The 25,856-nt window shown below is 30.6% G+C and overlaps 3 protein-coding genes across 3 annotated transcripts; all 3 read right to left on the bottom strand.

Annotated features, from left to right (window-relative positions):
- Positions 1–4,569: 4,569 nt before the first annotated feature.
- LOC130959954 (UPF0481 protein At3g47200-like) lies at positions 4,570–8,960 on the bottom strand. The gene is made up of 3 exons (XM_057885351.1): positions 8,780–8,960; positions 6,465–7,387; positions 4,570–5,392 (listed from the first exon to the last, which is right to left on the bottom strand). The coding sequence occupies exons 2-3, from the start codon at positions 7,346–7,348 to the stop codon at positions 4,732–4,734; spliced, it is 1,545 nt and encodes a 514-aa protein (XP_057741334.1). The 5' UTR covers positions 7,349–7,387; positions 8,780–8,960; the 3' UTR covers positions 4,570–4,731.
- Positions 8,961–14,224: 5,264 nt separating this feature from the next.
- LOC130960302 (UPF0481 protein At3g47200-like) lies at positions 14,225–16,253 on the bottom strand. The gene is made up of 2 exons (XM_057885674.1): positions 16,072–16,253; positions 14,225–15,769 (listed from the first exon to the last, which is right to left on the bottom strand). Exon 2 carries the CDS (start codon positions 15,744–15,746, stop codon positions 14,334–14,336), a length of 1,413 nt encoding a protein of 470 aa, XP_057741657.1. The 5' UTR covers positions 15,747–15,769; positions 16,072–16,253; the 3' UTR covers positions 14,225–14,333.
- A 6,488-nt stretch (positions 16,254–22,741) lies between these two features.
- LOC130962477 (uncharacterized) lies at positions 22,742–25,288 on the bottom strand. Its single transcript, XM_057888685.1, has 5 exons — positions 24,892–25,288; positions 24,423–24,851; positions 23,921–24,283; positions 23,023–23,713; positions 22,742–22,748 (listed from the first exon to the last, which is right to left on the bottom strand). The coding sequence occupies exons 1-5, from the start codon at positions 25,286–25,288 to the stop codon at positions 22,742–22,744; spliced, it is 1,887 nt and encodes a 628-aa protein (XP_057744668.1).
- Between the last annotated feature and the right edge of the window lie 568 nt (positions 25,289–25,856).

Below are 25,856 nucleotides of genomic sequence, written 5' to 3'. Positions count from 1 at the left end.
TGAGATACCAAAAAAATCTTTATTTTAAATCCTCCTATACTTGTATTTAGGATGTCTACTATGAGAACGTTATTTTTTTTATTTTTTAACAAATACATAATGAATATATTAAAATTTTAAATAATAATTTTAACAAATATTCTACATTGAACTGCATGTATTAATCTCCGTTAGCAAGTTTCATCATATCTAGCTAGATAATACATCGTTAAATCATTTAATATAGATTTTTTATTTAATCAATTTGAGTTAGCTTAATAGTTAATTTATTAATTTATTTAAATAAATATTAAGAATTTAAATTTTATTTTATATATATAATAATTTATTAGCCAATGATACATTCTTAAATAAAATTTCGATTCACATCAAATTAATTTTTAACTTACTAGACCAAAAAATACCGTTAAAAAAAAAAACCTTATTCCGTGGCAGTATTCATCTACTTTTTTTCCCTTTCCTTTTGGTTCGAAATGTTCTTCTACCTTCGTCATAAAATTGTAGGTTTTTTCGTGGCCCGGTGACATAACATATATCTGTAAAGTTAATGTTAGTGCTTCAATAATGAAAATCACCCTTCAAAAATCAAAAGCAAAGCAAAGCGAAGCACGGGACCTTGATGGCTTATTTTATATATTTGCATGCATGATAGGAACTTCACGTCACTTTATCTTTGTATATATTATTATGATTAGCTAAAGGAAAAGTATATGGAACTAACTAATAATTAATTAAGAATGGAACAACATAATTAATTATAATTAATTTTATTAATTTATAATTTAATTTGTTTGTTAAATTATTGTTGACCACGTTTAAAATATGAGAGAAAATATGCTAGTGTTAGGAGAGAATCACGGAACAAATGCTTTGATCATTCATTAATTGGTTCCATATAATTAATTATGTTTTATTAATGCGTAACACATGAAACATAGAAATCATATCCAAAATCATCCAATTTACAAAAAAAATAAACATCCGTATGCCTATCAGTAGCAATATCCGGTTAAAGTCACCGGTGCCTCTAGTTTACCAGTTGACTGATTCTTGACTTATATAAAGTTGGTTCTCTGGCATTGTTGTTAGCTAAAATAATTTAGTTAATATAAAATATTATTTTATACTGCTACAGCATTAATATTAATATTCAAAGAGTATCACAATCAATTAGACAATGAAAAAATCTTATATGACTAATGATTATTTTTTTTAGTCAATAGTTAACAACCTCGTTTATTTTTTTAATTTAAAAAAAGGACATACTTGATTATGAATTTATTATTTATTATATATTATTAATTTTATAATTAAAATATGTCACATGTCACTCTTTTTTTATAATTAAAATCAAAATTTTTTATCTAAAATTAAAGAGTTCTCTTCTCCTCTCTCCTCTTTTTTATATCTTTCTCATTTTTTCACTTTATCTATCTCTCTCTCTCTTATATATCATTATCAATGACTAATTATAAATTTAATAATTAAAATGTACAATATGACATTCTTTAATTGTAATTAAAATTAAAATTGAAATATAGCTATATTATATTACTAATTTAACAATTAAAATATATCACAACTTTCTCTAACTCTCTCATTCTTTCACCTACTCTATTTATTTTCTATATCATTATCAATGACTAATTACAAATTTTACAATCAAAATGTGCAACATGATATTTTTTAATTATAATTATAATTATAATTAAAATTGAAATATAACTAACTATATTATTATATATATTACTAATTTAACAACCAAAATGTTGTGTATTCAATGACATTCTTTCATTAAAATTGAGATGAAATATTTTATTTCAAAATTAATAAATTCTCTTCATCCATCTTTTCATCTATCTCTCTCTCCTTATCTATTTTTCTCTCCTCTTCCTACTATATATATAACTTATAATATATATTTTATATTACTAATTTGACAAATTAAACCAAAATATGTCACGAAATATTTTTCATTACAACTAAAATAAATTTTTTCTTCCAAAATTAATAAACTCCCTCTCTCCTTTTTCTTTATTCTTCTCTCTCTTTTTTCTCTCATTCTCTATTTTTCTCTACCTTCCTATTCTATAAAAAATAAAATTAATAAAATAATATAATTCAAATAAATTCATAAAATTATAAAAATATATTAAATATAATTAAAAAATATTCCATTATACCTATATTTTTATTTTTTATTTAATTTTAAATTTTTACTGTTTATCTTTTTAATTTATATTTTTATCTTTTTTCTTCAAATATTTATTGTATATAATTTAAAAAAATACTAATATTGTAATTAATAATTAAAATTAAAATTTAATTATTTAAAAAAAAATTGAGTTAATTTTATAACTATCAATAAAATTTTTTATACGAAAAAAAACTAGTGTTCTCTATATCGTTTACCAACTGTTGGTGGCATATATGGCTGCACACGGATCGAATCGGATACGATATCCGCATTTTTTTAGGCCGGATCCGATCCGATCCGCATCCGCATACTTGCGGATCGAATCGGATTGGATATCGGATATATCCGCATAATTCAAAAAAACTATTTACTCCTAAAATATTAGCAATAATAATTCTCTTGAATAACAAAAACAAAATAATAACACAAAATTTAAGTTTAATTATTCTAAGTTGAAGTACAACATAAAAAATTAAAAATAAAATATCATAAAATTTATAAAATAACACACTAAAATTCATGTCACATTAGGGTTTACTTTCTCAAACTATGCTATCTATATGTGATGTGCGGATATGCGGATTTACTGATCGGATCCGCAGATATCACTGCCAAATCCACAATCTGATCCTACCACAGTGCAGATCCAATCCGATCTGATCCGATGGCTCTGCGGATCAGATAATATCCACAAAATTTGGATTGAATGCAAATAATTACCACAGATATGCGAATATTATCCTATCCATGTGCAGCCTTACATATATCATACATGAATTTCACTTGACTAAAAATGTGTCAGGGCATGAATCGATTATCTTATAAGAATAATGTGCTATATTTGAGATTAATATAATGTGTTGGGAGCAAGCTAGTGAGATGTGCTTAGTAGGAGTGTTTGTGGTGCGGTTTGGATCAATTTTGAGTCAAAAATTCATCCGATTCGAACACTAATTTTACTTGCGATGCAGTTTGAATTGAATAATCTTTTAAAAAAAATCTGATCTGATTCGATCCAATTTCAAGCACTGTTTACATCTATTATTTTACATTGCAAACTTATTCAATTTCACATAAATTTTAACGTGATTACTCATATCAATATTTTTATATAAATAATAGTTAAAATATAAATACATATTATATTAAATAATTTTTAATAAATATATTAAATTATTTATCATTTTTAAGCTATCATGCATCACCACATAAAGATGACGTAATCACCAACTTTAAAAACATAATATTTTATAACTACTTTTAAACGATCAATTTTGTACGTCAAATTCAAGTTTCTTTTCTGGCATACTTAAAAGTTTTTTTGCCAATATATATAACTAAGTAACTAACATTCATAGAGATGCAAAATATAATAATCCATATGTGTATATGTTCTTGTGTGTTTCAAGATCAAATAAACCCACACTTGTTTTGTTGTTTCATCTCAGCAATGTGAGTTAGTTTGAAATTAGTTTTTATTTTATTAATATTTTTAAATTTAAAGTAAAAATAATAATAGATCTATAATGTTAACGTAAAAGACAATTAATGGATTATTAAAATAAGAGCACTAATTTCTCTCTAAATATCTAAAAATTTTCAACTAGACAACATGGTTATATTACAATTCAGGACATACGCATAATAAAATAACTAGCATTTTTTATGTATACTGTTTTCTTTTTATCTTCTCTCGTTTTTTATTAGTAATTTCTAATATCAAAAATAAAAAATATATAGAAAGAGATATGCAGAACAATAAAAAATATAGTATGTGCACATATATAAGAAATTAACTAAGTATGTTATTAATTTATTTTTAATATATATTTTATATTTTAACATGTATTTTATATAAATAACTGATTTATTGATTGATTTTTTATGTACATATAGATGGTTGTACAAAAATAGAACATATAGAGTGCCTTTGAAAGCTTTAATAAGATGGAATTGAATTGAATTCTAGAGAAAATTCTCACACCAATTCTTAAATTTGAAACAAAACAATTAAATGAAAAAGAAATGGTTGAAATATATATAATACTACTATGTTGCCCTCTAGCCTCAATAAGAGGGATCGGATGAGAAAAAGAAAAAAAAAAGAAATGGATATATTTGAAAAATCAAATTATGTTAAGGTGAATTTAGATATTTTAACTTCAAATACAAATTTTATTAAGTTGGATTTACAAAATCAGTAGACCTATTTGATTTGATTTATTTTTGTCTTGAAAATAAGAATTAAAATTCTCAAAAGAGTTTAAATTTATGTATTTTTTATGTTTTAAAGTAAAAAAAAAAAAATTCAATTCTAAAGATAATTCTACTTCTATACTTTCCAAACACAATAGTCACATTATTATCTCTCTATAATATATAATCCAAACTAAGTCTTCGTTAACAAAAGAAAAATGTTAAAAAGCCAACACTATTTTTTTATCGATATTAATCTACATTTTAGAACAAGGCCTTATTTTTATATTATTAAAATTTAAAATTAACCAACTAAAAATAATAAATTTTGTTCATTATTACTTACCATCACTCTTAACGAAATAATTAAGAACACGGAGGAAGTTGAAGACAGCAAAAACAAGGACAGCAATCCCAACGACGGTGGAGCTTGCTCTCCATGGATCTCTAAAATACACCAACCACAAGGCAGCCATTGTACGGTTCCAAGCGTTCTGATAATGCTTGTTCAGATCATTTATGACACCATAGTAACATGTCGTGTTGGCCACAACATGCCTGCACAGACCATTCACAAGAGTCGCAACTTCCTTGTCGCTCCCAAGCTCGTGCACGATCACTTCCTTCTCAACCAGCAACTCCACGTCCACCTGCGTGTGGATCAGCGAATCAATGAGTGACACGTAGTTGCATATGTACGGCTCTTCAGGGTAGTGGCACTGCTCGAACGCGATCAGGTTCCGAAGGATGCATTCTGTTGTGTGGTCAACCTTCAACTGCGGTATCCGAAAGCGTGCCTTCACGTGATTCATGTACGGTAAGCAACCAAGGCAGAGGAATGAACTCAGGATTGGTTTCTTCTCGAAGGTTATGTGTAGCAACCTTCTGTTGAGAACTTTCTCGAAGGTTATCCCAGAGTCTTGGAGCTTTGTTGCTGTTCTTAGAACACTGTCTGGGCAACCACTCTCTCCAATTTTGTTGTCCGGAAGATAGAAGTACCTGATGATAAATTTTTATTGTTCAATCACCTTGCTACAAAAATACATCGTCCCTCAACTTTAGAGAAATTACCTTTCCAATAAATAAAAAATTAGAAAAATTTCGTCCAAAATAAAATCATTTTACTTATATATAAGCAGATATACATCTCCTATTATTTTTTAATAAAAATATTATTTGTAAAAACAAAATCACCAAATCAGTCACCATTATTTGTGTATAAATATATTTAATTTAACTTATTTTTAATATATATTATTTTAATATATATTCTATACTAATAATTGATTTTGATGTATACTTAGTACAATTTTTTTTAATATACCTTAAAATTAGTTATGTTAAGTGTACATAAAAAATTAATTACCAATCAATCGCTGCATATAAAAATATTTAGTATTTCATAAAAAAATTGTATTATATTACTGTAAATAAATTTGGTTATTGGTCTATAACAAATTTAATTATTTTACTAACATATTTGATTATTTTAGTTATTGATTATTTACGGTATATACATAGCAAATTTGCTAAAAAAAACAACATACATACAAAATTTTTAAATATACCTAAAATACCGGTATTTCAATAATTATATCTGTTAATTTTAATTAATATATATTATATATTTTTTATAATTGAGATCGACAATTAAAATTATTAAAACACCAGTATATTTAATACACTTGAAATTCTTCCCTACATACATATCTTTAAAGATGTTTTTTCATTAAAAATTTAGTGTGTACTGTAGTGTTTATAAATTATACATGTTCCAACTTCCTAAAGCGTGAGCCCCATGATAAACAAAAATATTATCTATATATTAAAATTAATTACCAAAATCATTCACCATATATCTGTGTATAAATATATATGTTATATTTTAAATTTTTAATGTATATTTTATAACAATAACTAATTTTAGTAATTAATTTTAATATACACTTAACCTATAATTTTATTTTTTGGAGATGTAATAATTTTGACAAAGCTTTTCCATACTTGACAGATAATGCATTTCTCCATTTAACGGTTAAACTATTCTGAACTAGTTATGAAGAAAACGTACCTGATCAAATCAGTGAAGTGCTTGGGGTTGCTGTAACCATTGTCTCTGTCCATGGACTTAGTATTAGCCTTATTTCTAGAACCAAGAAAGGATCCATTGGAGTTATCCTTTTTCTTCTTAGATTGATTCCTCTCCAATAACCTCTTGGTCTCTTCACAAGAAGACATCTGAGTATCATAGAAAGCAAAGTAATGAATAGCAAGTTCCACAAAGCAACTATAGTGCTCTATGATTTCTCTGTTCCTATCATTAGGGACAACAACATCATCATACAGTTTGTTAACTACAAAGAACGGAATCTGATTCTCAAGAAGAATCAAGTCCCTTGTTATGTTCCTGTTAACCCAAGACTGTGTCACAATGTAATCATCACTGTGATCGCTCTTGAATGATTTCGTTGCACGGTACTCTCTCTCGTGTTTCGATCTATCCAGCTTCCAACAACTGTTCCTCAGAAGCAACTCCATTATGAACACCGCATCTAGAAGCATCATGTCCACGAACATCTCCTTGCTGATCTCCGGGAACTTGTGCGCGTAGCGCTGGCGGATGGTTTCTTCATTGCTTTCGAGAAACTCTTTGTATTTCTTCATGGCTTGTTCGTTGGAGACGCGGTGCCAGAAGAAGTGGAAGTACCTCTGCTTGTGCTCTTGCATTGGCTTCAGTTTTCCTTTGTTGAAGTGGATGGGACCAATGGAAATCATTTCAGGGGTGTAAGCTTCTGGATTCACCTTCCTAAGGTTGCAAGGGACATTGTAGATGCTGCACTCTGATAGCTTCAAGTCTTGAAGGACTCTAACATCGATTACATGTTTCACCATCTCATATTCTGTTTCGGATAATGGAAATGTTGAACCGGTTTCAGTAGCAGCAGTAGTTGCCATCTTGATGCAATTAACCAAACTTCTCACTTTCTATGGTCCCTATAGCAGTGGAGAAAAAATATCACTTTAAAATAGAAACAACAAGAATGACAGTTCAGTTTTATTTCAGTAGATGAAGCCAGCTATATGAATAAAAAAAACTATTATATTATGTGTACTCTAAAATCAACTATTAAAAATAATTATTAGTATAAAATATATGTTAGAATATAAAAGATACATTAAAAATAAGTGACTAATTTTAGTGTATAAATAATATTTTTGATAAAAAACTTAAATATTATGTGCACAAAAATATTATGTTTACAATATAAATATTTTAAAATAAAAAATTAAAAAGATTAAATTAGGTATAAAATTTGTTTTATGAAGAATAAAGATTTATAGCAGACAAAAATATTATGGCACATCATAAACTAGTCACTAAATTAATAATTAATATATGTGTAGTTTAATTTATTTTTAATTTATATTTTATATTATAATATATATTTTATATGAATAATTAATTTAATAGTTGATTTTTTTATGTACATCTAGTATGATTAATTGAGAAATATAAAGTTATCTAAAGGAAGAAATAGATATGGAAGTAGATAGAGTATTATATTCTTGTATAAAGATAAGTAAATTTTACTTAATTTTCAATCCATTAAAAATTAAAAATAGTAAAAACAAAAAATGAAATAAATATCTTATTTTTATTTCAATATTTTTATCCTAAAATATTGGCTAGTTAAACACAGCTTAAATGAGTGATATGAATATATATAAATATCTGGATTATAATAAATGGAGTCAAGACTTTGTGTTATATATATCCAATAATGTTCACCTTTTAAAATCACTTATTTAATATATACAAATACAAACACTGTCACACCAAATAAAATGGGCTGTTACATCACGGACAAAAGTTAGATTAAAGATATTCAATTATGGCAGAAACATTTACCCCACAAGGAACAAACTTTCAAGGGCATTATATATTCAGCAGTAGCACTGAGTCTGACTTATTGGTATACTATAGAAGACATGAAGAAAAAAAGAAGGAAAATAAAGCAAAGAAAAAATAAAAAGGTGAGGAAAAAATATATCAGTTGATAATTGATCTATTAATAAACTTTAGTAGACCATTTAACCAAACAGAGCCTTTATGTGTGTGGTGAACATAACATATCAGAAAGGAAATTACTTGATATGGAAAAAAAGAAAAGAAAAAACATTGAGGAGATCTTGCATTAGATCTCAATATAATTAAGAACAACAAATTGAAAAGTAATTAATGCATTTTGAAGGAACTAATTATGCAGCAAGTTACTAATCATCAGTTCTAAATTATAAAAAGAAATTACAAGACAATATCATTAAAAATCAAAGAAAAAGAAATGGACAACATAGTGAGACTACTAATGGATATAGACTAAGAACCTGTTTTGTGAGAAGAAATCAAAGTCTCAGGTGAGCTCTTGAGTAGTAGTGACCACCACACTGAGTGTTTCTGTGGTTGGTTCTTGTGTTATGTCTCTTCTCTTATGTTGGTTGAGAGTGATGACCTCAAACTCAATCACTCAAGTGAAGACTTCAATATACTTCATGCCACTTTAAATTATCAAGCTTTATGTTTGTTTGGTATCTGAGCCTATCAATCTTTTTTTTTTCCAAGTTTTTACAAAATAACATATTTTCATTGAAACTTTTTTAATATAAAACATTAACAATATTTTACTTTTATATGTTCTAAAAGTATTAGTAACTTTAGAGTATTTGTTTACAATCTTTTTTTGTTAATTTATTTTCAAGTATATTCGGTCAATGATCTAATATTTATTAGTGAAAATGACAGATGTTCATAGTCGATTAATCAATTTTGTTGCTGATGCAGGTGGTGATTTACTTCAGATATGCATCACATTATATAAAGAAATAATTTACTATTAAATTATTAATCTATCATTCATTCAAGTCTATAAGTCTATGGGTAAACGTTATTTAATTAAAATAGTAGGTACATACAAAACTAAACACTTAATCACAATTTTATATATACAATAACCAATTTGATGGTTTATTTTTTATACACATAATATTTTTATTATATTGATATTGGCATTTGGGAGCCTCTCATTGTAGTGTCATTGTTCCCTTTTTTTTTTTTTATTTCTTTGCTTTTGCTTTTTGGGTGGCATTGACCGCTAGCCCCTTTATTTTGCACTATGATATCTTCTCAAATCAAATTAATTAAGTGGAATAATGTCACTCTCTATTTTTCTCTCTTCAATCATACAGCTAGATACATATAGAATAGTATACGAGTTAATGCATTTTTAGGTGAAGCCTGAAGGTAGAAGGTGAAATATGGATTTGATTTTGATGAGCTGGGTGGTGGGTGTGGAACGAAGCATGTGTTGCGCTGCGAATTGAAGAACTCATAAATATATTACTGGCTATAATAATATATAGTACTCATCAATAAATGAAAATCAATCCCTTCAAAGTCCAATCACGTGTATCTTCCACCTTCCATGAAATGATGCTTAAACCATTGTTTAATTTATCACTACTTCTAATCTAAAACAGATTGTTATAAATTACTATTATCTATGTTAAAACGTGTTTTTTAACCTTAAAATTAATTACTCAAATCGGTCACTAATAATAAATATATATATTATTTAATTTATTTTTAATATATATTTATATTTTAATATATATTTTATATTAATAATTAATTTAGATAATTAATTTCAATTAGTATATATTTAATATGATTGATCTATATTTATATTTTTTAACACGGATAAAATATTGTTTTTCTACTTATATAACATTTTAGTTAAAATTTAATTTTGTTTTTATGATTAAATTATTTTTTAAATCCCTTATTATTTATTATTATTTTTTATTTCTTTTACCATTTTTACTCTCAAACATAACAACAACTATAATATCAAAAAAAATAACAACAACTACTATAACTACTATAATTATGATTGGAAAAGTCTAGAGGCCAGCAACTTTTGTGTTTTGTGATCAGCACTTAATCATTAAATAAAAAGTGAATGCTCTCATTATTAATAACCAATTGATGATTATAAAATATAAAAATTGCTAGCCTTTTAGTACTTCTCATTATGATTATCATTGATATTTAAAAGAATGATTATAGAAAAATAATATTTTTTTAAGAAACAAAATTAATTTTAAATAACAGACTAAATAAGATAATAAAATATTTAAAAAATAGATTATAAATATTAGAGATAAAATTCATATTTAACCCAATTATTAACACAAACAAAACAAGTATTTTGTCCTTTCTAAAACTAAATATACTTTGAATTTAATTTTTATATATTTTAATATAAAATAATTTTATACAAATATTTAGTTGTCATATTAATAAAAATAATTATTTTTTAAATATTATTTAAAAAATTATTCAAACACATAAATCTAATTTTATAACTGTATCTTATGTCAAAATCAAACTTATGGGTTGTTAGTAAAGTATGATAAATTCTAGGTGAATATTATGGTGTCTAATTTATTAAAAAAATAAAAAAATAATATTTAATAAATTTTAAATATTTTATTTTTATTTTATATATTTTATTTTTTATTTATAAAAATAAGTTAGACAATTTAAGCACCACAACGAAAAACACCATAAAATTCACTTAAACTCTAATAGTAGTGATTGAAAATAAAAGTTGATGTTTAGAATTTTAGGAAAAATCAAAGGCATGTGCTTCACGACAAATTAAAGGTGCATATTTAATTATGAAACTGTTCATCTTTAGACATTGTAGTCCAGCTGCCCAACTCAATGCACACACTCCAATTCTATTACTATATTCTGAAGAATTTTCAATGCACATTTGAAAATTTTTTCTATAGTATATTCTAATAATCAGTTGCATACTTGCATCTTTCATTCCATGTTTTTTCGTCAGGGACGACAACTTGGATCTAATTTAATGAAAATATTTCCAGCTGATGACTTGACTATCTTCACTTACGTTCCCTCTTTGTACATGCTAGCTCACACTATTTTCACATACACTAGCTAGATATCTATATTATCAATTATATTATGTGTACACTAAAATTAGTCATTAAATTAAAATTAGTCATTAATATAAAATAATATACATTAAAAAAGTTAAATTATATATATATATATATATATTTATACATAAATTCATAATAACTAATTTTAGTGGCTATTTTTAATATACAAATATCATTTTTTGTTATATTATATATCATAAAAAAAGACTAATACCTAAATCAATCAATTTTAAATAATTTCATTTAATATTTATTAATATTATATTATTTTTCAAAATCAAAATCTGATTAATTGGCATTAATAACATTTTTGAATAATAAGAATTTGATAAATTAAGTGCACTCTAAACACTTCTCCCTCGTGCATACTGTGGCTTTGCTATCGTTGCAGTGCACCACTGTTCTTGCCGCACAGACGATTGTGTCGCTGCTTCTGTGGTGCACCGCCGTTCTCACTAGTAGAGGAAATTCTCACACGAGTTGTGCCTGTGGTCCGTCATGCATTTCACGTCACTGCTGCAGTGCGCCACCATTCTCGCCGCACAGACTGCCGCCTTGCTGCCATCACATTGAGCCGCACAGAACGTAGTTTATGTCGCCGATGCAGGGAAAAGAAACATCCAATCTTAATAAAAGAAACATCCACTTTTGAATAAACATCTAATCTCGAATAATAAACATCCAATCTCAAATAATAAAAACCCCTCATATGAAGCATTCTACCTAGTTTTCGAACCTCGGAATAGGAAAGAAACATCCAGTGAACCGAAAAAGGAACATCTACTAACCTTTGTAGTGATACAGTTCGACGGCGTGACGGAGTTGAAGGAGGACGCGCTGGGCGGTGGAGACGGGCGAGGAGTAGATGCGATGGCATGGCGTGGAGGTGGAGATGCGGCCCGATGGAAAAATGGAGGCGGCGGCACGACGTCGCGGGTTTCAGGTGAGGAGGAGCCCGTGCGGCGACATTGACGTGCGTTAGATGTAGCGGCGGCAATGCTGACTTGCATCGTTGACAATGACGGCGTGCTCGCGGGTCTGGGCGATGACAGCATGATTGCGAGTCTGGGCGATGACGGCGTGCTCGCGTGTTTGGGCAACAATGTCGTGATGTGCATGAAGCGGCGGAGACAGCGCTGAGCAGCGTTGTTGATGGCGACGGAGATGGCGTGTGAGGGAGGGTTAGTAATGCAACTGTAGTAAAAGAGTGGAGAAGATGAACAGCACAGATGTAGTGGTGAAAAAGTGAAGAGTGAAATTTGAGTTAGGATTTAGGGTGGATAAATAGGGTTTTTTTTGTTTGTAGTGAGCTTTGAGGTCCAGCTCAATAGGAGTTGGCAGGAGTTATCGTCGAGCTCCACTTGGCGTGAGTCTCCGCTGTCTGAGATTGTTGCGGAGTGCGATGGACTGCGCCACCGTCCTCATTCCTAATTGCTGCAACGCGCCATTCTCCATGCAACATATCTTCGGTGCGATTAGTCCCTCCCCGTGGAGCGCCTCTTGCTATTTTCAGGTTGTCGCATGAAGCAATCACAATTGCAAAGGCTCCATAGACAAGGTAACGCTGCTTGTGTGGCATTTTTTTTTCTTGAACTTTTTACTATTTTTTTGAATGTTTCTTTCTGAGTAAATAGATATTTTTTTATAGGGTTTTGAATGTTTATTTTCGAGTAAATAAATATTTTTTAATGTAAGTTACTAGATGTTTCTTTCATATGGTTGGGATGTTTTTTTTTTCGAGAGATGTGTTCTTTTTTTTTGAATTCTTTCTTTAATTATTTTTTCAAATGTTTCTTTTTGAGTAAATGGATGATTTTTTTATGTGGATTACTGAAGGTTTTTTTCCTAGATTTTGGGATGTTATTTTTGGGAAAAGGATGCGGCGCACGATGGGTAGGGGTGGTAATGGGTAGGATAGGGTAGGATTTGGAACTATCCTAACTCTACCCATGGGTTGAGAATATTTCAACCTTAATCCTATCCATTTTTAACCCGCAGATATCCGACCTTACTTGCGGATTACAAAAAAGATGCAATATTATTATATAACTTGATGATAATTTAAAATAGAACTGATTTGTATGTAAAAAATATTAAATTATCAATTAATGATCTTCTTTTAGTAGCTAAGGATCTTTTACATTTAGTGAGAGATTTTTAGTTTAACATCTAGTTGAAACATATTTTTATATAAGTATATAATATATACATATATAGAGTATGAGTTGGTCGGATAGGGTTAAGACTCAACCCGCACGAAAACCCTACGCGCACCCTACCATACCCGCTACGAATCGGCTTGACAACCCTATCCGATCGAGCAAGGTCAGGTTGGGCACCCGCGAGTATGGTGCATATTGCCACATCTAACGATGGGGCTTGTCTTTGAAAGTGTTCGAGAGGAATTATAGATGAGTGCATGACGTCTCGAGAAGAGGAAACAAAGAAAGAAAAAGAAAAGACCGATGTATTCAAAATTAAATGATTAAAATATAGTTATTTAAAATTAAAAATTTTTAAAATTTAAAAAATTTATTTTTATTGGTACCCAAATTAATTATCTAGTAAAATTATTATATTTTTAAATAATTATTTATATAATTAATATAAAATATAGTTATTTTTTATGTAATATTATATAATTAAATAAATACATAAAATTACTCGACAAGGATCAAAATTAAATTTATATATATAATTGGTACTTTACCTATTATACTTATTACTTTTCTCTATGAAAATATTTTAGTTTAGGCACTATTATAAGTAAACTAAATTTCTACTTAATTAATAAATAATAACTAGAGAGAAATGTAATCACATACATTAATCATTTAGTAATTAAACTGATCACACAATTATGCATAGTTTCATAGCAAACTGAAATTTCTTAGAACATACACTTTGAGTTCTAGGGATGAAACACACCAATAACCCTGAGGAAATTGAAAATAGCAAACAAAAAGACAGCAAATCCAACAATACTGGAACTGAACCTCCAAGGATCTCGGAAGTACACTGATCTCAGCATCCCCATGTAGTGCATCCAACAATTATTATAATGACTATTCAGTTTCTTGATGGTTTTCCCATAATAGTTTGAAGAAACCACAATATTCCTGCAGAGACAATTCACAAGTGTTGCTAATTCAGTGTGGCTCCCAAGTTCATGAACAATGGCTTCTTTGTCAACAAGCAACTCAACATCCTCATGGGTGTGAATCAATGAGTCTATCAAAGACACATAGTTGCATATGAAAGGTTGATCTGAGTAGTGACACTGCTCCAATGCAATTAGGTTCCTCAGAACACATTCTGTTATTTGATACACTTTCAGCTGAGGAATTTGCAAACGTGCTTTGAAATATTTGGTCAATGGTAAGAAACCAAAGCACAAAAACCAGCTTAGGATTTTGATCTTGTGGAACTTTATGTCTAAGTAGCTTCTACCTTGAACTTTCTCAAAGCTTACCCCAGCTTCATTCAATCTTGTTGCAGTTCTAGGGATATGATAGTCTATTGGATAAGGGGTAAAATCGTCTTTTGGGTTCACACCATTTGTCTGAATTTTTCTGGGTAGGTAGGTGAATCTGATTAAATCAGTAAAGTGTTTGCAAGTTTTGTAATTTTTGATCATATCTGCTATATCACTAGGCTCATTCTGTGGATAAAAATCTTCAAAGTATTTAAAAGCAAGCTTAAGAAAATTAGCTTCATGGTTTTTCTTGTTGTCACCATCACTTAAGAGTAACACACTATTGTATAGTTTCTCCAACACAAACATTGGAATTTGATTCTCAAGTAGCAACAAGTCCCTTTGTATGGCTTTGCAAATCCATGATGTTGTGAACATGGGATCATGTTCATCTTTTTTCTCTTCTGAATTTCTCAGAAAGAGTTCCATGATGAACACAGAATCAAGTAGTATCATGTTCATAAAATCATTATCATTGCAAGGCTCAACAAGCTCTGAATAAGAGTCTCTTATAGTTTTCTTTTCTTGTTCAAGATAGATTGTTCTGTATCTCTTCAAAGCTAAAGCCTGTGAGTTATTTAGGCGCTTATAGAAAGCATGGAAGTACCTTTGTTTCTGATTCTCTTGTCTCAGTTTTGAATCTTTGCTGTGAATAGGGCCTATTGAGATGAACTTTGGTGTGTAAGCTTCCTCATTCAACTTGAATAGATGAGAAGGAACCTTGTAAATGCAACATTCATCAGACACCAATGATTCAAAATGTTCTGGAATGTTAATCAATATTTCCTGAATCTTAGGTTTTGTTTCTCCTTCTAAAGCATTATTGTTGTTAATGTTTGGAGAAGCCATTGCAACCTAACTTCTCTTCTTGCCTAATAGAATCCATCACAAAGTGAATATTCAATAAATCAGTTAGCTTCAAATATATTATTAACATATATAATCTTGAAAATTAAAGGTAGAAAACTAAACTGAATTTCTTTTAATTTATACAGATTAGACATGTAACAAAAACAGATAAACTTGAAAAACAAAGATATAGATAGAGTTAGTTTTCATCTATGTGAATGAGACAACAAAAGAAAATAAGCATATATAACAACCCCAAATAATAATGAGATTTGTTTCTTTTTCAATGAAAAATTAACCAAGCAGCAAGCCTATATATAATTACCTTGAATGGAAAATATTCACTGATATGGTTGGAATGGAATTATTTCTTTCAGAATATATGCTACTTAGAAATAATGCTAATTCTCTCAATCTATATGCTAGTGCATGTGCTGATGATGTGCATCAACTTCTCTCAAGTGTGTTTCAAAACTTACATAAACATATATTGATTTGATGCATCAGCACTAGCTTCTATTTATATATATACCTATGTTGGATTTGGTAGTTAATTATGATGGCTTTACTTGTTGGTTGACATTTATGATGTTACTTACTTCAATTCATTCACCTATTGTATTAGTTAGTATTTTAATGAAGGGTAAAAAATCAACAAAGACTTCTAGACCAAAGACCAAGACTTTTAGGTAAACTGAACTATTGATATATATGTTTTGTATGTACTGTGTTGTTTTTGTCACCATCTATGATGGATCATGGAACCTTGTTACAATAATGAGTCCCCCACAATTAGTAGGTAGTAACCACTTTTTGTGAATGTTAATACACGATTCAAACAACTCTTTTTGAATTAATTTCACCCTAGCCAGCTGAAACTTAAAATTATTTTTATTATAGACGATAATAAAAAAATACTATATAAATTATAGATATAAAAAAATTAGTCATTATATATTTATTGTATATAATTATATATTTTTCTACATAAATATATATTTTATATTTTAATATATAAAAGAATATTAGAGAATCAGCAAAATTTATTGTTTTTAGTCAAAATTTAAAAATATAGACTAAAAATATATTATTAAATTATTTTACTAAAAATATTAAATTAATGACTAAAAATAATAAATTTTAGGATTCATAAACATTTTTTAATATATATTTTATATATATCTAATATCATTGTTACCAGTAATATTCTCCTTAATTGGGATTGCTATGTGAAGCATGCATGATATATATCATTATCATGAGGTGACTACTTTGGTGTAAATTTAAGGTGTTTATTGATTTGAATTAATGAGTACATACAAGTTAAAAGAATTAAATAAAGGATAATTTAGGTTACAACCGGGACATGTTTAATTTAGACATTAAACCTCCTTAAAATAAAAGAAGAATGATATGTATATATGCCATAATAGCAACAAAAAAGAAAAATAATAATGTGATATCTATCTCAGCTGACTTAAGAAGATAATGATATATTTATAACAGTAGAATTTCTATATCCGTACTCCATTTCAGATTATTTATATTAGCCATTATCTATCCTCGGTCTTTGTTTAATTTTATATCCATTCTCTCTTCCCACGTATATAATATTTGTATAGTTCATCTCAGTATTCTCCTAGTTGCAATTAAATTTTACCAGAGTTGTCATTTTGTTTAGTGTTATTCAAGTTGCAAATTTTACCAGGTCAGAGTTGTGTTATTCACTCTTAGTTAAGTAGTTTTCAATGCACTGAATTATATTAAGTTGATAATCATCTTATAATTTAAGTTGGTCGATTGATTGGCTCACTTATTAGTTTAATTAATTATTAAGGAATTTAAATTTTATCTTGTATGTGTAATAATTTATGTGATCGATTGATTGACTCATTTATTAGTTTAACTAATTATTAAGTAATTTAAATTTCGTCTTGTACATATAAAAATTTATTAATCAACAATAAATATTAAAAAAACTTATTTTCTTAATCTTATAAAAGAGTTATTATTTAGCCTCAATAAAGTTTTAATAGATTTTAGTTAAAAAAGATTAAATAATAATTACATATCAGGATTTGGAAAAATAAATCAACATGATGATCAAGCTAAAAACTGAGTCTAGATCAAGAATTAAATTCTTTCAATCATACTTAAGAGTCGTAACAAATTAGTTTTTGTCCTACTAAATTGAGAGACATCTTGAAATTAAAAAAAATCTTAATTAATTGTTGCAAATTTTCCCACTTAACTTCTGTCAATTTGTTTTATAGCTTTGTGTTCCTACATGCATTTTTAGTTTTTTTTTTACACAATCATTTGTGAAAAGTAATGCATAATTCACACGGGGTCATTGTGCTGACTTTCTTCGAAACTAGCTAGGTAAATAGTTTAGGTTTACTTTAAAATTTAAATCATGGTCAATGCAGATTGATGATGGAATGGTGAACATATTTTTAAGAGTATGAACTCATTCATAAGAAGGACATGCCTGTAATATAATGTCAAGAATTAATTAAAAATCCGCAACTTGTTTGGCAAAGAAAAATCAACCATGCATTTTATATGTGAGGTTATTAATCTATAATCATTATTTTACTTTATATATGTATACACTTCTTTTAATGTATTAAATTAGAGTGCACTGTTATGAAACGAAAAAAGTAATTAAGATTGCAATGCTGAATAGCAAATCAAAAAGAATAATAATAATGTTATATTCATAACCTACCTTATAAAATTATTTTACAAGATTATAGACGACATTAGGGGTGTGCATGGGCCGGGTGAAACCGGGTTTGATGTGACTCAGACCCGGCCCGAAATATGTACCGGGTCCATTTATGAGACCCGAACCCGACCCTAGAACCGATGAAACCTATACCATTTCGGGCCACAACTATACCGGGTGAAAACCGGGCCGTTAACATTATATTACCTTGATACCTTCTTGTAAGTTAGCATGTAAAAATATCCAAATTTTCAAGACTCCAACCATTATTTGACATGGTAAAATTCACTTAGAAAAATATAACAAGAACTAACTCTTATCTAAAATTAAAGCATAACCATAACCAATACTAATATTGCCTAATAACACCAAATATTTAAATCAATATAAATAACACAATATTATGCATTAGTTTAAAGTCTTATGTATTTTAAATATAAAACATTAACTTATAGTCTTATATATAATGACTAATAACACAAAATATTAAGGTTTACAATACTTAAATTCCACATAATAATAGCCATCATCCATCGCTAATAATACAAAATATTTATTGTGTATGGTGACCGGGCCACCGGGCCGATTTCGGGTGACCCGAGCTATGGCCCGGACCCGATCCAAAATAATGACCGGGTCTATTTTTGAGACCCTAACCCGACCCTAGACCCGATGAAATCACACTAAATTAGCCCCTAAAGTGTTCGGGACCGGGCCGGGTCTTCGGGCCGGGCCGGGCCATGCACACCCCTAGACGACATCATTTGGTTCATAAAAAGAAAATCATATTATAAATAAATTATTACAATTAAGTTCAACTTGTTAAGGAAAAAGTAGTACATAGATTATTTATATTAACACAGAACCCCGTCGAGTGTTTTTTAAATCAACGATTATGATTACACACTTTTACTTTTTGAAAGCACAAAACACTAGAAAAGTCAAATTTTGAAGGTACTTACTTGTTCGTCAATATTACCAACCCTAAATTTGTCCATTTGTGTGGAAATAGATAGGAAAAACTTGAATCAAATTCTTCAATTTGTGTTATTCAGTTATTATTATTTCTTTTTTATGGATATTCAGTTATTATTTTTGTTATCCAAATTTTTATATTTCAAAGTTAAAATAAGAGTTATGCATTCTTCATAAATCATTAGATAATGCTAAGGAGACAATCACAATAATTTAAAATTATTTTATTTATAATTCTATATATATAATATTTATAATTATATATTTATTATATCTAATTAATATTACTCAACTAATCTAATAATAATTAATGAATATAAAATAAGATAAATAATAATTAAAAATTACAAAATAAAATAAACAATTAACTCATGAGTTATTAGCACTTAGCAGCCAAACATGTTCTAGATTTCCTTGTTTCTCTTCACTCTCACATGTCATTAACTTTCCTGGTCAACGCTGCTCACATACTCTCTTCTCACTTTGTCCAAAATAGAAAATTTCATATTAGATCTCACGCGTTCATATTTTCCTCAAATCCTTAATCAATGCAACCTCAAATTCTTAACTTGAAAGCGTAGCTGCAAATACCACATTCAAAAATGTAAATGCTTGCGCTATTACGTAGAGCAATGTTACATCACTAGTAAATATTATATTTTTATCAATATTTAATTTGGTCAGTAATAATTTATATTTATATTTATAGATATTTTATGCATAAAAAAAGTATATAATTTAAATTTATATTTATCAAAATTTTGAACACATAAATCTATATAATTTTTACTTACGTTTTTCAGAGTTTACACACATAAATTAGTAAAATTTATTTGTTAAACCCAATTTAATAATTATACTGGTTAAATAATAATAAAAAATGCTAAAAATTATGATTTCCAAAAATTTCTAATACACATATACTACTTTATCTTCCTTGTAATGAAAAAAAAAGGATTATATTTACTAGAATAAATGTTCATTATAATAATAAAAGAAAAGTGTACATCCAACAATCATCTAAAATCTTACAAATAAAAGTGTTTGTTATAACAACTAATTTAAATTGATATAATGATTAGTTTATTAGTTTTTACTAGTCTGTGTAAGTAAGGGTCAGAATATTCGAATATAAAGCAAGTGGATGAGGATGTTAGAGTGAGGGTTGAATGTGATGGGTTGTAAGGGTTGAGTACAAGAGCAGTGAGAATTTTGTGAGTTGAACGATGTGAATGAAGTTAGGCTCCGTTTGGTTGATGTATTTGATGAGACATAGACACAGAGATACAGACATTAAAGACATGGACATAAAATATTTGTGTCTATGTATTGTGTTTGACAAAAATAAGAAATAAGACACATATATTTAAAAAAGACTGAATTATCCTTTATTCAACCACAAGTTTTACCACTATTACAATACACCTATTATCCCAAACAATACATGCCATCACCATTAAATTTTTATTTCTTCTAATAATTTTTTATTTCTTCTAATACCATCTTAAATTATCATTTAAATATTAAATATATAATTGTTCTTGAAAAAAATAGAAAATTAAAGTTCAGAATTTATCAAAGATTAATTAAAATTTAAATAAATAAAAAAATTAAATGTACAAATTTTTTTTTGAAAAAAATAGAAAAGTAAATTTAGTTGTAGAATCTAAAAGAGAAAGAGAAAAAAAAAGATTTGGGAAGATAAGAAGACAAATTTTAAAAACTCAATAAGGGTAAAAGAGTAAAAAATTAGTGTCTCACAAGTTGTGTCTCAGTGTCTCACCAAATTGGAGGTACACAAATTTAGTGTCTCCGTGTCCATCCGTGTCCTCCCGTGTCCTTCGAAAATCTGTGTCTAACCAAACCAAACAACAGACATGTGTCACCGTGTACCACTGTGTCTATGTCTCAGTGTCTATGTCTCAGTAACCAAACGCTACGTTAGAGAGGAAACATCACAGATGGAGTGAATGACTGAACGTGTACACGGTGTTTTTGGGGAAAAGGTTTGAATGGATTTGAAATTAGTTTTTTTTACTGTGAATTGGATATCCCAAGACAATTTATTGGTTGAATGTTGCAAAAATTTTCCTCAATAAATAAAAAATATCTAATTAAGTTTTCAAAGTGTGTAGCTGAGGCTTGGGTTAGATGGCCACTTTGTGTGCCTCCCATAGAGCTGTACCGGGTTCAAGTCCTCACGAAGGAATATAGAATCATTTATGTGTACTCCCATGTAGTGTGTGTGAGTGAGTTGTGTGAGTGTGTAATACATGGGTGTATGAATGTAATGCCTAGAATTGATAGTTGTCCAATTCATTTGACAAAAAAAAAAAGTTTTCAAAGTGTGATACTTAGAGTATCTCTAATGGAGTATTTTTAGAATATCATTTTAATACTTTTAAGAAGTGAATTGATTTATAATTAAAATCCTGAAATTGAAATTAAAACTAACATTAAAAATACTTTTAAAATTAGGTTACAAGAATGTGATTTTTTCTTTTTTTTTTTTTTTTTTTGTCTACGGTATCCCTCAACCCAATTTAAATTCCTAACAATTATTTAAACGGATGAATAAACTATCCCTCAACCCAATTCAAATAAATGGATGAATAAACTGATCACTCAACCAACCCAAGTTAGTTCGGTCAATTGTGAACTAAGTTACACACGAAATGGAATCCTGTCGTGTTCTTCGTGATAGTCTTTAATTACTAATTTAGATGGTGTAGTGTTCTTTGCATTTTGGTTCTAACTAAAAAAAGTAAAAATTACACCACATATATCACTTTCTTTATTTTCAAACATCACTTTTTTTTAACACTATAAAAAATTCTTTATTGTTGTAACTAATTTTTTATTTCCTTTATTTAGGTGAATCAGCCTGAATATTGCAACTAGAAATTCGTTTTTTCTAATGAAATTGAAAACCTTTTTATATTAACTAATAGTTTATATAATATAGTGGTAGATACATATACAACATGGTCTTAGAAAGGACCCCAAATCCCAGTTTAATTCCCAAAGATAAGAATACTCGAGAGAGAAACAACTAACTAAATACACCTGAACGAATAATGATTTGGAAGCCTTTATATTATTTGATTCATACATGATTTGAAAGGCCTTATATTTGACCAGATATTACAGGAAAGATATGAGGATCAATAATAACATAAATTAAATAGATAGTTCAACTCCCTAAATCCATGCCTTCCCATTGGTTAAAGCTTCTACTTGTAGTTGCCAAAGGCATGTTTCTGAGACTCACCTTCTCATTATATTGTGATTACTCCCTGTATTTCAAAATAAATACGATAGGACCAGTAATAGCAGAACGGTCAAGCTTTATTGATATACATGGATGGTCAATTAGCTCTCCCTAAAAGATTTTACACAGTTAAAACTATCAACTTAGTGAGAGATTCTCTCTAACTTCTAACAGGATTCCTAACCTAAAAATCTCCTCAACTAACTATAACCTAGTTATTTATAGGCAATGAGCACTAGGGTCTAAAAACCTATCAGCTAGCTGGACATGCCAACAATTCCTACTTGACCTCTACTTACCTTTCCTTTTGTAACAACCCAAATCTGTTAGTAGTAGCCTTTTTATCAATACTCTCCCCTTGGACAACCACCTCGTCCTTAAGGTGGAACTCCGGAAAGGTGGCCCGCAATGTCGCCGCTCGCTCCCAGCTGTCCTCACAAGGAGAGAGGCCCACCCAGCGCACCAAATACTCCAAAGCCCTGTCCTTTGCGGTTCGTGATGCCACGATCTGAGATGGATGCATCACCAACTCGCCATCCTCAACTAGCCCCGGTGGAAGCGTCTGTACCTGCTGCTGTGGCGGAATGGCCTTTTTCAACTTGCTAACGTGGAAGACCGAGTGGAGCCTGCACCCTTGAGGCATGGCTAACATGTATGCCACTGCCCCTATCCTCTCAACCATCTCAAACAGTCCATAGTAACGAGGGCTTAGCTTTTCATTGACCCTCCGCGCTAGTGTCTGCATCCGATAAGGTTGCATTTTCAAATAAACCCACTCACCCGGTTTGAACTCGACATCCCTTCGATGCCTATCTGCTGCTTGTTTCATCCGTTGCTGAGCCTGCACCAAGTGCGTCTTCAGCTCTGCCAACACTGCATCCTTGGCTGCAGTCAATGCTGCCACCTTATCAACATGCGATGGAAACGTCTCTCCACGGAAAAGAACAGGTGCTGGCACACCATAAAGTGCTTGAAATGGAGTTGTTTGTGCTGAGACATTTTAGGAGGTATTAAACCAAAACTCCGCCCATAGTAGCCATTCTAACCATTTCTTTGGGTAGCCCCCCACAAAGCACCGCAAATAAGTCTCCAAACAGCGATTCACCACTTTGATTTGGCCATCGGTTTGCGAATGAAATGTCGTGCTGTACTTCAATTTTGTCCCTGCAGCTTGGAATAGTTTGGACCAAAACTTACTCGTGAACACCCTATTCTTATATGATATGATTGACTTGGGAAACCCGTGTAGTTTAACCACCTCCTTAATAAAGGTTAGTGCCACCTCCTTGGCTGAAAATGGATGAGCTAAGGGGATGAAGTGAGCATACTTAGTTAACCAATTGATCACTACCAGGATAGTGTCCATGCCTTGGATTTTGGCAATGCCACCATAAAATCCATCGTAATGTGTTCCCAGACCCTCTTCGGGACTGGTAGGGGCTGCAACAGCCCTGCTGATTTCATCGCCGCATGCTTGTTTTACTAGCAAGTGTGGCAGCCCGCAACATAATCCCTGACCCGTTGCCTCATGCCGCGCCAATGAATCGCTACCACCAGCCTCTTATAGGTTCGAAAGAAGCCTGAATGTCCACCTGCCCCACTATCACAAGACTCAGCAAACAAAAGTGGGATTTGAGAAGAATTTGCGGGCAACACTGCTCTCCCTTGATAAAACAATCGACCCTTATGTAGATAATACCCTGGATAGTCAGCCCCTGCTGTAGGGCGGCCACGATCTTTTGTAGCTCTTGGTCGTGAGCCATCTCCTCTTCCACCATTTCCCAGAGGTTCATGTGCACTACCGAGATTGTCCTTACCATCATTTGTTGTGACAACGCATCTACTGCCTTATTCTCAAGGCCTGGCCGGTATCGGACCTCAAAATCCAAGCCTAACAATTTAGTGGTCCACTTCAAGTAAGCTGGGTCCATGAGTCGCTGGTCCGTGAGGAACTTCAGACTTCGCTGATCTGTGAGAACAATAAAATGGCGACCCAACAAGTAATGCCGCCACTTTTGGACAACGAAGACAATGGCAATCAACTCCCTCTCATATGCAGATTTTTGCCGGGCCCTTGGAGATAGTGCTTGGCTTAGGAATGCTATTGGTCTGCCTTGCTGGGATAACACTGCACCCAACCCCTCACTCGATGCATCAATTTCCAATACAGTCTTGATTGAAATCCGGGATTGCTAGAGTCGGTGGGTCTGCCATCAGTCTCTTCAATCTCTCGAAAGCTTCTTGGGCCTTGTCATTCCATTCAAACGCATTTCGCTTTGTTAACTCCATCAATGGCTTGGCGATCATCCCATAGCCTTGCACAAAACGCCTATAATAGCCGATAATGCCCAAGAATCCCCTTAACGCCCGCTGGTCTGTAGGCACCGACCACTCTAGCATCGCTGTGGTTTTGTTAGGATCCGCCGAGACCCCTTGTGCCGAGACAATGTGACTCGAGTATTCCACCGAGCTCATTGCGAATGTGCATTTCTTCTCATTCAGCACCAGCCGGTTCTCCATTAAAATCTGGAAAACTTGTTGGAGGTGAAGGGCATGGCTCGTCATATCCTGACTATAGATGAGGATATCATCGAAAAAGACCAAGACGAATTTCCACAATAGAGGCTAAAGAATGTCATTCATCAAAGCTTGGAAGGAGCTCGGGGCGTTGGTAGAAATTCATAATGGCCCTCATGAGTGCAGAAGGCGGTCTTGTGGATGTCTTGATGCCTCATCCGAATTTGGTGGTACCTTGATTTTAAATCCAGTTTAGAGAAAACTGCAACTCCTGCCAATTCATCAATTAGCCTATCAAAGGCAGGGATAGGAAATTTATCCGGAACTGTAATACCATTTAACGCCCTATAATTGACACAAAACCTCCTGATGCCATCCTTTTTCTTCACCAACAATATCGGGCTAGCGTAGGGACTGGAGCTTGGCCGAATTATCCCTAAGGCCAGCATTTCTCGCACCATTTGTTCAATCACTGATTTCTAATGGTGCGGGTAACGATAAGGTCTTATATTCGGGGCTGCAGCTCCTTCTCTCAATGGAATGGCATGATCATGGCGACGATGCGATGGCAGCTCTAGTAGTGTCGGAAACACCTTAGCATGAGAAGCTAACACCG

This window comes from Arachis stenosperma, chromosome 2 (genome assembly GCF_014773155.1).
Source record: "Arachis stenosperma cultivar V10309 chromosome 2, arast.V10309.gnm1.PFL2, whole genome shotgun sequence".
Lineage (NCBI taxonomy): Eukaryota > Viridiplantae > Streptophyta > Magnoliopsida > Fabales > Fabaceae > Arachis > Arachis stenosperma.
Note: the sequence above shows the minus strand (reverse complement) of the source record. Positions and strands in the feature narration are given on the sequence as shown.